Here is a 14,228-nt window from a genome sequence, read left to right on the forward strand (position 1 = left end):
AGTTAGGAAGTGGGAGGCCCACGGGATTCAGGTGCAGAGTGGAAACACTCACGCGTATTGCGTAAAAGTCGATAGAAATAGTAGTTGTTAGCAATTAACAGCTTAAGGACACTTCTAAAGCAGCTAGAGAGTCGAGACTCGGAAACTAGACCCTAGGATAGCCACTACCCTTGTGAGCACCGAAGTACCCAAGTTACCTAGCCCACAGGCTGCGGGTGCATAGGTGTGAACTTGCGTCGGGTTTCGTCGTGGACTTCTATGGATGCCTGAAGGAAAGTTGCTGACAGGCAGTCAGTGAAGAGTGTCCGGTGGATCCCAAGGCTGGGATCAAGAAGAAAGGAGACCTGCAAGCAGAAGGGACAGAGTCAAGGTCACTAGCCAGTGACCACGTGGAACCAGGAAGGAACCAGGCGATGTCGTGAAGATTGCAGGTGAAGAGGTGAAGCTTGTCGTTGCAGCCACGAGGACCAGGAAACGTCGTGGACAACCAGGACCAGGAGGCGAGCTGTCCCACGAAGGCTCTTGCTGTCGGCGGCGTCGAAGTTGGACTAGGACTCACCAAGCCTTGGCAAGCGGAACCCACGAAGAACGGAGGACTTGCTTCTGGTGCAGTCCAGGAAGGTCTGGGGTGCTTCTCCTTTGCAAGGAAGCGGGAGCCAGTCTGGAGGAGCCAAACCAGCGGTGAAGATTTCGGGATGCGTCGTCACAAAGGCCACTAGCCAACAGGCAAGCAACCGGACAGACGCGGCAAGCAGGAAAATGCAGAAGGGCCCCACGCAGGACTCGTGGAGTGTGGGGGGCTGGTCTTCGGTGCAGATGGTGCTTGGGGTTGGGGCTTCTCAATCCCCGGTGCACAACTTCGAGGGTGCCTCAGAAGCTGCGCTGGAAGATACTAGCCACTTTTCCCAGGTAGCCGGTCCCACGTCTCTCGTCGCCTCCACGGATCTCAGCTCGGCTGTGGATGTGGATCAGGGTCGGAGAAGTCTGGAAGTCAAGGCTCTGGTCGGGCTCTGCAGTTGGTCCCTCGTAGAACTTCAGCAAAGCAAAGGGTAGTCTCTTGATGGTGCCTGTTTGCACAGGGTAGCCACTCCTTGGCCACAAGGGAGATTCTTCAGTCTTCTTCTTTCGTCGAATGTCGAAGGTCCAGAGTTTCTGTTCAAGTTGCAGGTTCAGGATAATCTAATCTCCTGGGGCCCAGCTACCACTCTTATACTAATCTGGGGGGCTGGGTTACCTGCTAGGTCACGCCTTATGGGTGGGACCTGGGAGGGGGGTGGTTACACCCCCTTCCCTTTGTCCAGTTTCGCGCCAGGACTGGGGCTGGTGTGCCCCAGCACCGGTTTGAACTGGACTATGCATGGGACACCTTGTGTGCCCCAGGCATGTCTCATTCCTTTCAGCCCTCCCTGCCCCAATACACTAAAGTCTGTCTGGGGAGGTGCTAGCACCTCCCCAAGCAGGAAACCTATTGTCCAAGCCTCCCTTGCCGGGATCACTCCCAGCAGCAGGAGGTCAGACTTGTGTCTGTGGCAGCAGCATCCATTTTGTGATGCTGAGGCTTTGGTTAGAGTTAAACAGCAAAGTAGGATTTTAACATGTCTCTCCCTCTAGAAGGGAGGAATAATATCCTCATCACCAGAAATGGTATGGGGGTATTATTCCAAAGTGTTAGACACCTTACACGACATGTTTTGATAAAGCCAAACCATAGTTACCATAACCGTTTAAGATTATAAGGCACTTTAAGAGTATATGGTAGGCTATATCATAGAACAGCTATAAGGACATGATTCCGAAAGCTGCAGACAGGCTCAGCTCATGCTAGAGCACCATCTCACATGTTACCAAGCACTCTGCCTCCAGGATTGTTAAGGCCTGCCATAGGAGTGACTGATAGGTACACATGTGTCTATATATAAGGGTAGATATAGGCATACTATATCTAAGCAAGGGGAGATTACACGACCTTGCCCCAGCTGAGTGATCAGCCAGTTGTGTCTGATTGGAAGGCCAGACCAGGGGTGGCATAATACATGCTGCAGCCCCTGGGAGGCCTAGGGTACACCTATGCCCTGGGTACCTAGGGTACACTGTACAGGGTCCAATAAGGTGATCCTTACCAATTGGGAATGTACCTAGGGTACATGGAGTCCATTTTAAAGAGAGAGCAGACAGCCTGAGACCCTGAATGGCAGGATCTCAGGCCAACTAAGTCGAAAAACCAGCTAGACACTAGGCAAAAAGTTGGGGGTAACCATAGTCAGATATCCACCTTCCTACAGTGGTCTGCGGAATGCCTCAGACCAAAAGGTCAAGCAAGATCAAATAGGCAAAATGCCCATCTCAATGGACCTGACTGTCAACACAGTAGTGCTTTGTGAATGTGTCCAAGTAGCAGCCTGACAGATATCCAGGACAGGCAATCCACTTGCTAGTGTAGTAGTAGCATCCAAGGCTTGAGTTGAATGTGCCCTTAATCCTTCAGGTGGCTGCTTCTTAGTAGGTATATAGCAGCTTTTTATGCAGAGGACTATTCACCTAGTGATGGTTCATTTCTGCACTGCCTTGTCCTTTATTGCTCCCAAAAAGCCCACATAGAGTTGATCATTCATCCGATGGGCTCTGGTACAATTAATGTAGAAACTGAGGGCCCAAACAAAAAAGTCAAAACAACAAAGTCTCTCCTCTTTTCAGTGGTGAGCCAAGAAAGTCTGAAGGGTGATAGCCTGCTGACATGCAAAGATGTTACTACCTTCCCCAATAATCCAGCTCTAGTTTTCTACACTAAAGGCACAAAGGCACAATATTTTATTGTTATTGTTATAAGTTAATAAAACCATCAAAATATTTTACAATTAATCCAGGATAATAAAACTGTTTGGAATGAAATACTTTGTTTTTCTAGTTAGTCAATTTCTTAAATGTGCACATTATTTTTTCAACAACTAACACATTTGGCATCTCAGAGATGCTATTATTTAATTTCCTTCTAATTATGATCAATAACTTTCAGCTGAATTGTGTTAAGGTGGCGAGTGCATCAAAAATGAGAAATTTTGTTATAATTTTTAAATTGTGTGGGGTACCAGAGCCCCATTTTTTTTGAGAATGTCAAATTGTTGACTTCTCACAATCATCTGATTGTTTAGTCATTATGCAGACCCGCTTTCTCGTGCTGGAGCTGCCCCCTCTCAGCTCTGTTTGTGTAATTTGTCATGTGATTGTAAACATTTCAAAAGTTTACATTTTAGCTGATAGTCCTTAGAGCCAAGGCTCCTGATTATTGCCATTCTGCAGGTACGAATCCCCCCCTCTCGTTACATAACCGTTTTAAGAATATGAGGCGTGCTTTCCTTAATATGGGACATATACAAACCAAATGCAAAACATCCTCTTTGGGGGCAAGTTTTCGACACTAGTTTGATTGGAAAAGATTTTTGTAGAGCGGCTGGGCAAAAACACGATGCTGTGACATTATTGTGACCAAAAAACTTAGTGCACAACTGCACATTGGTTCAAATGGGGTGCACATTAGTAAAGTGACAACCAAATGCAAGTCACATTATGGCATAACAGAGGGCTTCGGTGGAAACATGTTGCAAACCTTAATTGATTGAAACAAAGAAGGCTGATCTGGCAAACTCAAAAACAACTGAAAGCCAACAAATAGCATTTTACAGTGCCCAACACAAGTACTTAGCGGGCCAACAAGAAAACAAACAGCATCACTTTAGGCAGCTTTGTCTGTAGAGGGCCAATCTGGCGAGGGATACACAAAGCCATAAACCTGTCACAGCACCAGGCATACACCAGTTTCTTAGGTGAGCACCTGGCTGACAGAATAACATCAATGACTTTAAAAAGGGCGATCAAAAGAGACATACTCCTGAAGCTGCAGCTTGATTGTAGAACAGATGCTCATGCAGGGCCGGACTGGCCGTAACGGGCACAGTGCGTTTTCCTGGTGGGCCGCCAGGGTGGGGGCCGGTTTTGGGCCCCTGGGGGTAGTTTTTATTACTGGGGGTCGGCAATATCGGTCCCCTGTAGCAAAATCGGCCGAAACCGGCCCTAGCAAACAGCTTGGCTGCACCCGTTCCTCCAGGGAGGCCGGCCGAGCAGTTTGCCAGGGCTGGTTTCGGTTCCCAGTCTGGCCCTGTGCCCATGCCTAGATGTTCTGCAATCTACACCCTTCTGGCCCAATGCAGAACCACTATGCTGACTTGGGTCCAGTCAGTCTTGATCTTCTTCTGAACTTGAGACAAGAAAGGTAGAAGTCGGAAGGCATACAGGAGTCTGGAGCGCCACTCAAATCAGAAAGCATCTCTAAGAGAGATCCTTATTAGTAACTCAAGGGCATAAAAATGCTAACATTGCATGATCTTGGCGGTGGCAAAAAGATCGAGCAAGGGTTGTCCCCATTGCTGGAAAATGCCCTGCACTACCTTTGGGTGTAATTGCCATTTATGATCCGCTAGGCGACGCTGACTGAGTTTGTCCGTCCAGGCATTTGGAATTCCTGCCAGGTGGTTCATGACCAGAGAAATCCCCTTTTGAGCCAGCCACTTCCAGAGGTACAGAGTCTTCTGGCACAGGACCCAAGACCCTACTCCACCCTGCTTGTTGCAGTACCACATGTGGTAGTGTTCTCTGTGAGAACCTGTACTTAGCTTCACCTTGATGGATGGTAGGAAGGCCTTCAACGCCAAGCAGATCATCCGAAACTCAACAAACTGATGGGGAGCCAAGTTTCTGCTGTAAACCAGAGTCCTCTGAGCTCTACCTCTCCCAGATGGCTTCTCCACCTCAGCAGGGATGCATCTGTGACACCCTGCAGCTCTGGGTGGGGTAAGGAGAGGAGTATGCCACTGGCCCAATCGTGGTTTAGGAGCCACTGCTAAAGATCTTTTGCAGTCTCCTCTGAAACCTGGATGGAATCAGGTTCTGCTGGTGCTGTGCCCACTGGGACTACAGGTCCTACTGCAGAGCCTATATGTGCCATTTAGCGTGGTTGAGTAGCAGGACACAGGAGTCCAATAGTCACAGCAGCCTCTTTGCCATCCTTACTGAGAACCAGACAAGAGGCTGAAACATCGGGATCATAAACTGATTGTCCTAGACTCTTTGCTCCAGGATGGTGGCACAAAACTGCACCATATCTGGGATGGCTTTGGTGAACAGACGTGTTTGCGAAGGAATCAGGTGTGACTGGTAATACCAAAAGGAAGCACTGAAAATTCTCTTGGCCCACCATGAACCACAGACAATGGCTGTGGGTCTGCAGGACAGAAATATGAAAATGTGCATCCTGCAGATCCAACGCTACCAATCCAATCTTCTGAATACAGGGCAGACAAAACCTGGGCCAGCGTGAGCTTCTTGAATTTGACCTTCAGCAGAAAGGCTTTGAGAGGGCGGAGATCTGAAATAGGATTAAAGATTCTCCTGACCTCACCTCTGTATCCAAAGAGTTCAAAAGTCAGCCTGAAGTTAGAATTCTTGTTTTCACTTTATTCCTTTATATGTGTTCAAATATCTTCAACAAAAACTCGTAGTCAACACGTGTTTTGTCACATGGTACATCAACCTTTGACTTCATTGGGGCTTCTCACATGTAACATTGTGCTAAGTTCCACAATCTTGGACCAGTATGGACGTAAATATTACCAAGAGAGACGATATTCTATGTAGTTGTCAGTATGTCACCTCACATACAATTTCAATCCAAATTCAGGGTCAACTATTCATAATGAGACCATAACTGAAAGGCTAGTGCTGCTCTGTGTATGCGCCCTGGTGTTGAAACACGTGTTGGCTACGAGTTTTTTGGCACATGACTTTGCACAATGGTAAAAAAGAGTATTTTGGAAAAAGAAACTCATCTAAGATGAGAGGAGCAGAGCTCTGTATCCACATGTGAAGGAATGGAAAGAAAGGTGCTTATATATGGCCAAGAATGTCACTTCCGGAGCTGAATAATGTTGGTGCGAGCCACATGATGCCACCTACCGGCATGCAGGAGTACTGCTTTTAGGTTTCTGGGTCGAGATGAAGCCTGAGGGAATATTCATAAGATGAGCATTCTGCAGTAAGAAGTATCCATCAGAAAAAGGTTTTCCTTTTGGAGTCTGCTGTTCCTTGCAAGAAACAACCCCTGTGCTTGTAGCCAATCACAGGGGGTCACAAAAAGCGTCCTGCCCAATTAATGTTCATCATGGCTGTTATTCTGCAACGTCCTGTGACTGGGTATTTTGTAATGCAGCCTATTAGTACAGTGGTCGCATTGCAAAAACAGAGGCAGGTCACAAAAAGTTCTTGTGCAATTTGTAACCAACTTTTATGATCTGTCTCTTAGACATCAGACCCTTACTACTCAGATTTTTATAAACACCTTTTCCTTATGTTTACTTTTGTAGTTAGTATTATAAGATGAAAAGTAAATCTCATTTGCTGCATTTTCTGTAGCTCAGACCTCCTTGCTGGTGCCACCCATAGGACAGGCGCTTGCTCTGACATTGCAATGACGATTATTTTATTTAACACTTGCTTATGGTAGATTTGTTTTTGAATTTCTAATTTCCAATGCCACAAGCCACCCGCTTGGGTGCTGATGTTTAGTGCAGTCATCACAGCAGGTATTTGAACTGGAATGATCCAGGTTTGTCTTTCACCATGATTTCAGTTATGGCAGGAACTTGTGACACTTTGTTGTTAATAACTTTCATAGCAATAGGCCAAGCCTCGAGACTTTCAATAACATACCTTTTCGGCCATCATGGCAGAGAGAGCCCGGCCAATCTCGTGGTAGCTTGTGTGGGGCAGCTCGGGTCCCAGGATCACCAAGAGGAACCGGACTGGCAGGGGAACTTGCAGGACCGAATCCAACTCCACAGCTTCCTTGAGTCGCACAAAGGCCAGGGTGGGCTTCTGCAGTAAGGCGGTACAGCCTGGGGGGAAGAGGAGAGGACAATAGGGGGAGGGCAGTGTTGATAAGAGCAAAGGTAAAGTGAAGGGGAGTGTTTGAAATAGGCAGAAAAAAGTGAGAATCAAAAGTATGTGGAATAAAGGAATGCGAGTGGAAATGAGAAGGAGAAAGACAGGAGAAAAGAGGAAGTGAGCAATTAGCGGAAAAGGAAAACAGATGAAGAACAAGGCAGAAAGGTTCAAAGAAAGTGAGAGAACCCAGGTAAGAAATCGTCCAGGAAGGTTAATTTACCAGTTTTCACAATAAAGCACCCCTCAGTTGTCAAGAGACTTGTCATCTCTCAGGACCACAAAGAATAGAGAGAATCAAAAGATGAAAGGATTAGAGAACACATTTATATTGGTGTGTGAAGCATATAGGAGCCCATAACAAATTTAATTTAGATTTTTCTCAATAGAATAGACACAAGATGAACTCACAACCAAGGAAGGCAGGGTCCAGCATTGCAGCAAAAAGCTGATCAGTGAGAGGGCGTGAATGCCCACGAGTGGGCGAGTCACTGGTGAAACTCACCCACAAGGACAACAGTGGCTTCTGCATTCTCCGGGATCTTGGAGGACAATTGGTGCTTCTGCTCAGATCCAGAGAGTCCCTGGACAAATACAACAAATAGGAACAAAAAAAGACTTCAGGTCAGTGTAAGACCTGGCACCATTGGAGTGGGTCACCATTCCATTTTTGTCTGTGCCTCAATGTATTTTTGTGCTGGTGTTAGCTGCTCAGGGCACTGTGCCACTGCCATCCAGTGCCACAGTGCAAGTGCTCCCTATGGTAAAATGTATTATGTGAATTGACTTCCATGTTTGGCTTATTTGGTTTACTATCAGTCCCTAGTAGAGTGCACCAGGGGTGCCAAGGGCATGTATATCCAAATGCTGCTAGTGGGCTTGCAGCACTGGTTGTGCCACCCCCAGAAGCAGCCTGGTACAATGTGTCTAAGGTCTGCCATTGCAGAACCTGCATGCAGTCTGGTACTGTCATGCTGACTGGGCAAGTGTCCCCACTTGCCAGTCCCTAAACCTTCCCTTACCTTCATATTAGTCACCCCAATGGTAGGCCCTAGGGCAGGGTGCATTGTAAGGATAAGGTAGGACATGCCCTGAGGTGTGTGGCATGTCCTAATAGTGAATTACAGCCATTTTCGTTTTTCACTATTGCAAGGCTACCTGCTCTCCATAGACCAGAATTGGCTGCTAGATTATAACACTCTATAATCCTAGCAGGCTCAGGAAGCATGGTAGAAATTCATGTTTAGTATGCCTGAACTCAGAATAATAAAATACATCTTTTAGTAAAGTTTATTTTAATATCCTGTGTTTACAAATGCTACTTTTAGGAAGTTAGCATTTGCTTGCTTAACCATTTCAGTCCGCCTCTGGAGGGGAGGGCTATCTTCTTTGTGTGTAGCTTGAGTGACAGGGCTGGGAAGTTCCAGGAGACAGGCTGGGGCTGCCAGGTGGTGAATAGAGAGATTACACCTGGATGGGTGGGAGGAGTGCACCTTGACTCTGAATAGGGCAGTGCTCTGCCTCCACAATGCTGGCTCCACCCCCTGGGGAGAGTCTGATGTCTCTGCCCTGCCTGCTGAAAGAAGAAGCCAGAATCCCAATAACAAAGTGCTCCTCACTGAAAACAACTGGACTGGGATTATGCAAAGGGCCCCTGGCCTGTAAAGACAAAAGAAACTTAGTATAAATGTAGGAGCCCTGCTCCTAAGAAATCAGATCCTGATCGAACCACGCAGAAACTCTGCCTGACTAGAAGGACCTGGAAGAAGCTGAAGGAGGAGTAACTTTCCCTGACCTGGGGGATTGGCCTGCAGTTGGTGCCTTGCTGAGAAAGGAGAGGAAAAGACTGAAAAAGACTTTGCACTTTGTTTTTTAACTATCTCCAAGGGCTTGGAAGAAGAGCTTGCCCCCTGAACTGAGTCCCAGGACCATTGGACTCATCTGCCTTCCAAAATTGAGTTGCCTGGACGATTTGTGCTTGTTTCCCGCTGGATTTGGCCCCAGTACGCCTCGTACACCATCTGCCGCGAAGCCGTGTCTTTGCTGCCCGGCACCGTGCGTCTACGCTGATCCTAAAGCGTTAGTACGCGCCGTATCCCTCCCGGCTGCATTGCACCTAATAACAAAGTGCTCCTCACTGAAAACAACTGGACTGGGATTATGCAAAGGGCCCCTGGCCTGTAAAGACAAAAGAAACTTAGTATAAATGTAGGAGCCCTGCTCCTAAGAAATCAGATCCTGATCGAACCACGCAGAAACTCTGCCTGACTAGAAGGACCTGGAAGAAGCTGAAGGAGGAGTAACTTTCCCTGACCTGGGGGATTGGCCTGCAGTTGGTGCCTTGCTGAGAAAGGAGAGGAAAAGACTGAAAAAGACTTTGCACTTTGTTTTTTAACTATCTCCAAGGGCTTGGAAGAAGAGCTTGCCCCCTGAACTGAGTCCCAGGACCATTGGACTCATCTGCCTTCCAAAATTGAGTTGCCTGGACGATTTGTGCTTGTTTCCCGCTGGATTTGGCCCCAGTACGCCTCGTACACCATCTGCCGCGAAGCCGTGTCTTTGCTGCCCGGCACCGTGCGTCTACGCTGATCCTAAAGCGTTAGTACGCGCCGTATCCCTCCCGGCTGCATTGCACCTAACCTTCCCCGCCGATTCGAGACGTACATCACTGGCTGCCGTACCCTGTACGCCGGACCCAGGTTCCATCGTCCTGCAGGTACGGTCCGTGCCGTACTCGGAGCCGAGAAGCCGCAGTACGCTGATCCTCCCCGTACGCTGTACGGCGCCGAGAAGTGTTGCCGCCTATCCGCACCGAAGGTACGGCTCGTACGCCGAATGCCACGTACCAACGCTGCGTACCGACGCCGAGACCCGACCAGACCGAATACGCTGCCGAACTACGACCCGGACCCATCAACTTGTCCCGCACTGTCCATCGCGGACCCCACGAACTTAAGGTACTTTGCTCTGTTCGCACCGCAGCGTGCATGTTACGGACCCCGGAGTCCGCACCGATTGTTTGACTCCTACTTTCCTTGTTTTTAATGCGGACGAGTCGCACTCCCAGTTACGAACCGTACAAAGCCTGAAAAGAAGCAGAATTGAGTAAAAGAAGCCTACTTTTGCATTTTAAGCCTTTTTACAAGAACATTGAACTTTAAAATAATACTGTGGTCATTTTAAGCGTTATTCTGGTCTTGTGCTAAGCCTTAAATAAAGAGAACTATTTTTGATATAACCTTGACTGGTGTCCATTTGTGGTGTGTCATTGTATTACTGTATGTGTTCACAAATGCTTAACCTATGACGCCCTGAGAATAGTCTTGACTGCTTGCGCCACACTACCTAAAGGGTGAGCAGGGGTTATTTGAAAGGGTGATCCCCTTATCCTGACTTAGAATTGAGAGTCCCTGCTTGTCACAGGTGTATACCTGTGCAAACTAGAGACCCCCATTTCTAACAGTCAGTCATGTTCAATCTCCAATTGTCCTACTTTGCGAAGTATGTGTAAGATTGTTCGGTGTGTTAACATGACTATAGAAGACACCAGCACCGGACAAGAGCAGCATGGGTTTAAATTGATAGACCTACTCAGCCTTTAAAGCTTTCCAAGTGGATAAAATGTGAACGACTGACTTGAGTAGTACCTCCTATTTATGGCACTGGAAAGCCGTAAACTCGCCACTTCAACCATAAGCATATATGTGACATGTATATTCACTGGAAAAATATGTTAAGGAATTTTTTAACCATTTAAATTGGCCTTTTATTAGCTCCGCCTTCCTCCTAAGCCAAGACACATTTATGGTTCTTCTCGTCAGAGTGTGATCTTGTTGGTGTTATCCAATAGTTCCAATAACTCTAACTGGGCAGTTTAAGTGGTCTATAAAGTTTACGGTGATCTTATCCTTACTCTTCCTGTAACATACAAGGTTCCACTGAATTTATGGGGTTCATTAATCATGTTTTTGTGTCCTCTGATGAACACTGATTGAGATCAATCATTTTTTTTAATTAAAATTCCGGCCTCAGGGTCGGTCTGCAGATCCGAACATATATATATATATATATATATATATATATATATATATATATATATATATATATATATATAATTAATTGCCACATAGTAGATTAAGTACTTATTAATCACTAATATCTCAAAATATAGTCAATAGACATCCCCACTCCACAAAAAGGATCTATTCTACAAAATGTTCTCTCTCAAAACAACATTTTGGTCAATCGATTCCTTTTTAGGTTTTGCCTGCATTGCAGCGCATGCGCTGCTCGCTGGCGAGAAATGTTTATGTCTCGCCTGCGTTGCAGCGCATGCGTTGCTTGCTGGCGAGAAATTTTGTGAGAGAGGGATTTCAGAAAAGGGCTTTGAGCCCTGCCCCTCATTTCCATTGGCTGGCATCACCGTTTATGCTAAACGGTGGCCTGCCATTGGAAAAGAGGGTTTTTTGTGGATGCCCTTTTGCCTCCGATCCGACTGGGTTGCATGCTTTGCTGCTGTTGCAAAGCACTGTCTTATCTTTATGGGGCCATGTGTTTCTAATCTAAACACATGGCCCCATAAAGACAAGAGATCGATGCTTGTTTTTTTTTGTTGCATTGCATTCTGCCGAGTCCCCCGGCCATCGTCTCTTTTAATTACAGCGTCTTAGCAGAACACGCGCATGGCGCGCTTCCACTTTCCCTCCCTTCCCCAGTCGGCTCCAGATCATCTCGGAAGCGCCCTCCCTTCCCTGAATGCTTCTTTCGCATCGGTATCAAAGCGTTGCGGTCTGCACTATATAAATGATCATTGTTGTGTGTTTTTTCAGTGTCAGCTCTTTGGAATTCGGTTTTACCAAGAATTTTTATTTGGGTGGCTCCCTTCTGCCATAATGACAACTTCATTTACAGACACGCGTCTCGCTTTCACCTTCCCTCCCTCCCTCCGTCGGCTCCAGATCATCTCAGAAGCGCCCTCCCGTCCCTGAATGCTTCTTTCGCATCAGTATCAAAGTGTAGCTTGCCCTCTCCTTGTCTTGTTTCAGACACTTTGGCTACCAAGTTGGCTGGTCACAAGTGTTTAACGAGGCAAGAAAGAGTTTGGTTGCGGTCTGCACTATATAAATCATCATTGTTGTGTTTTATTTCAGTGTCAGCTCTTTGGAATTCGTTTTTCCCCAGAATATTTTTTGGGGTGGCTCCCTTCTGCCATAATGACAACTTCATTTACAGACACACGTCTGTAGGTGTTTAGACTATCACACCAGCTACACAACCCTCCCTCTATCGGAGTGCCATCAGCGCAGCTCTCATTTGGGTAAACAGGGCCATGTTTGTGGCTTGTGTGGGGGCTGTAAATGCTACTTTTGTAGGGATGGAGCCACGGGGGGAGCAGGGAGGTGTCCGTGAGTCTGGGCCCCTCAGGGCATCAGGGCGACCAGAGGCCTCACCTGGGCGACGTTTCCTCCGCTGCTTTGGGCCACCTAACTGGAGATAGCACTATTCCGGACCCCTTGACATGTGTGGACACAGCAGGGCTCTTCTGCACTCTCATACTTTAAAAATTCCCACGCCTTGGGAAACATGTAAAGATGCAAGGCCACTAATAAATATAGGCAATAATAAACCGTTCCGGATTTCTTTTTGATATTCAGGTTTTTTAATGAGTTACATGCGGGCTGCTTTCACCTGCACTCCTCACAACCGGGGTGGATGTGTTGTGTGTTTTGTGTGTGTGTGTGTGTGTGTGTGTGTGTATGGAGAGGGGGGGGCTTGGCTTTACATTGAAGAATGTTGGACCTGTGCTTCTCCATTCACTCAACCTCCAGACTCCACACTCAACTGCAGCTCTCTCAAGTAATCGAAAGGTGGCATACAGCAATAAAAAAAACCTCAAATAATACATTAAAACATGACACACACTGTGAGAAGTTGGCCTGGTATATGATGCTCACTAGTTAAAGTGATCACCTTGTACCATGCCAAGCAACCCTTATGGTGTGGTTGTAAGTCAACCTTTTCGGACTAGCTGCCCTAGTGGTAGCGTAGGCTAAGCAGTCTTTGAGGCTAAACTCGTGATGCGTGTTAAGCCAGCTGTTTTACCAAATGCAACCCCCTTTTATACCAATGAAAGGACACCACACAGATATATATTCAAAATATATATGTATTTATTTCTCAAAGTAACCCCTAGTCTCTTTATGAGCACAGGAGCACAAATCGTCAAACAAGATTATCACAGAATACACAGAAGTTGCACGTTATATGGATAGGCCCTGGTGGCCACTCAAACCATATACTAAAATAGTGGTATAAGTACCACGAACAGAAAAGGGAAAAGGCCTAAGGCCTCTAGAATCGCTGGGCCTACAAGGAGCTAACGTCAGTTAGTGACCAGGAGGTCCACGGGTGGCGTGTGCAGAGCAAATAGTCACACGCGTGCTCCCATAGGTTTCAATGGGTGCGTAAAAAGTACAAAGTTACTGCAAAGGAGATCTTCCGGGTTGACTAGGAACTTAAGATTTGGAACACAGGCACTAGAGATGTATTACTACACATGGGCACCGGAGTACCAGCTTTACCTCACCCACAGGAAGCGGGTGCATAGGCCTCAAAGTGCGTCGGGTTTCTTCTATCTGTTCCGTTGAGCCTGGGACAAAGATGCTGCAGGCGGTTGGTCCGGTAGAGATGCGGTGGATCCAAGGGTGGATCGGAGATGTTGAAGACCTGTAAGCAGAGGGGACAGTGTTCACAGTCACTAGCCAGTGACCAGCGTGGCACCAGGTGGGTACCAGGCGATGTCGGGTGCAAACAGGTGATGAGGGGTAGCTTGTCTCCGCAGCCACGTGGTCCCTGAAGGTCGACGACGTCCAGGAGTCGGCTCACGAGCTGTCCCACGCAGGCTCTCGCTGTCGGCGGTGTCGGCGACTTGATCGAAGCAAACAAGCCTTGGCAAAAGCAATTGAAGGAGGATTCGGAAATCAGCTGTTGGTTCTGACCAGCAAGGTCAGAGGGATCGCTCCTTTGGAGGGGAGCAAGGGCCAGTCTGGAGCAACCAGACCAGCGGTGTTTGTCGTAGATTTCGTCGCCAAGATGGCCACTAGCCAGCGGGCCAGCAACCGGTTAGGCGCGTCGAGTGGCAAAATGCAGAAGGGCCCCACGCAGATCGTGGAGATGCTGGAGGGCTCACCTTTGGTGCAGATGCTGCTCGAGGGTTGGGCTTCTCAGGACCCAAAGCA

General features: G+C 47.4%; 1 protein-coding gene across 1 annotated transcript in view; it reads right to left on the bottom strand.

The window, feature by feature from the left end:
- SLC4A1 (solute carrier family 4 member 1 (Diego blood group)) overlaps nucleotides 1-14,228 on the bottom strand; it is a 196,529-nt gene that overhangs the window by 98,639 nt on the left and 83,662 nt on the right. The window contains exons 6-7 of the mRNA XM_085640330.1: nucleotides 7,496-7,574; nucleotides 6,760-6,944 (exon numbers count right to left, since the gene is read on the bottom strand). Of these exons, the coding sequence (XP_085496456.1) occupies nucleotides 6,760-6,944; nucleotides 7,496-7,574 (264 nt within the window). The remainder of the gene's footprint in view (nucleotides 1-6,759; nucleotides 6,945-7,495; nucleotides 7,575-14,228) is intronic.

This window comes from Triturus cristatus, unplaced genomic scaffold (assembly GCF_964204655.1).
Source record: "Triturus cristatus unplaced genomic scaffold, aTriCri1.1 SCAFFOLD_487, whole genome shotgun sequence".
NCBI classification, from domain to species: domain Eukaryota; kingdom Metazoa; phylum Chordata; class Amphibia; order Caudata; family Salamandridae; genus Triturus; species Triturus cristatus.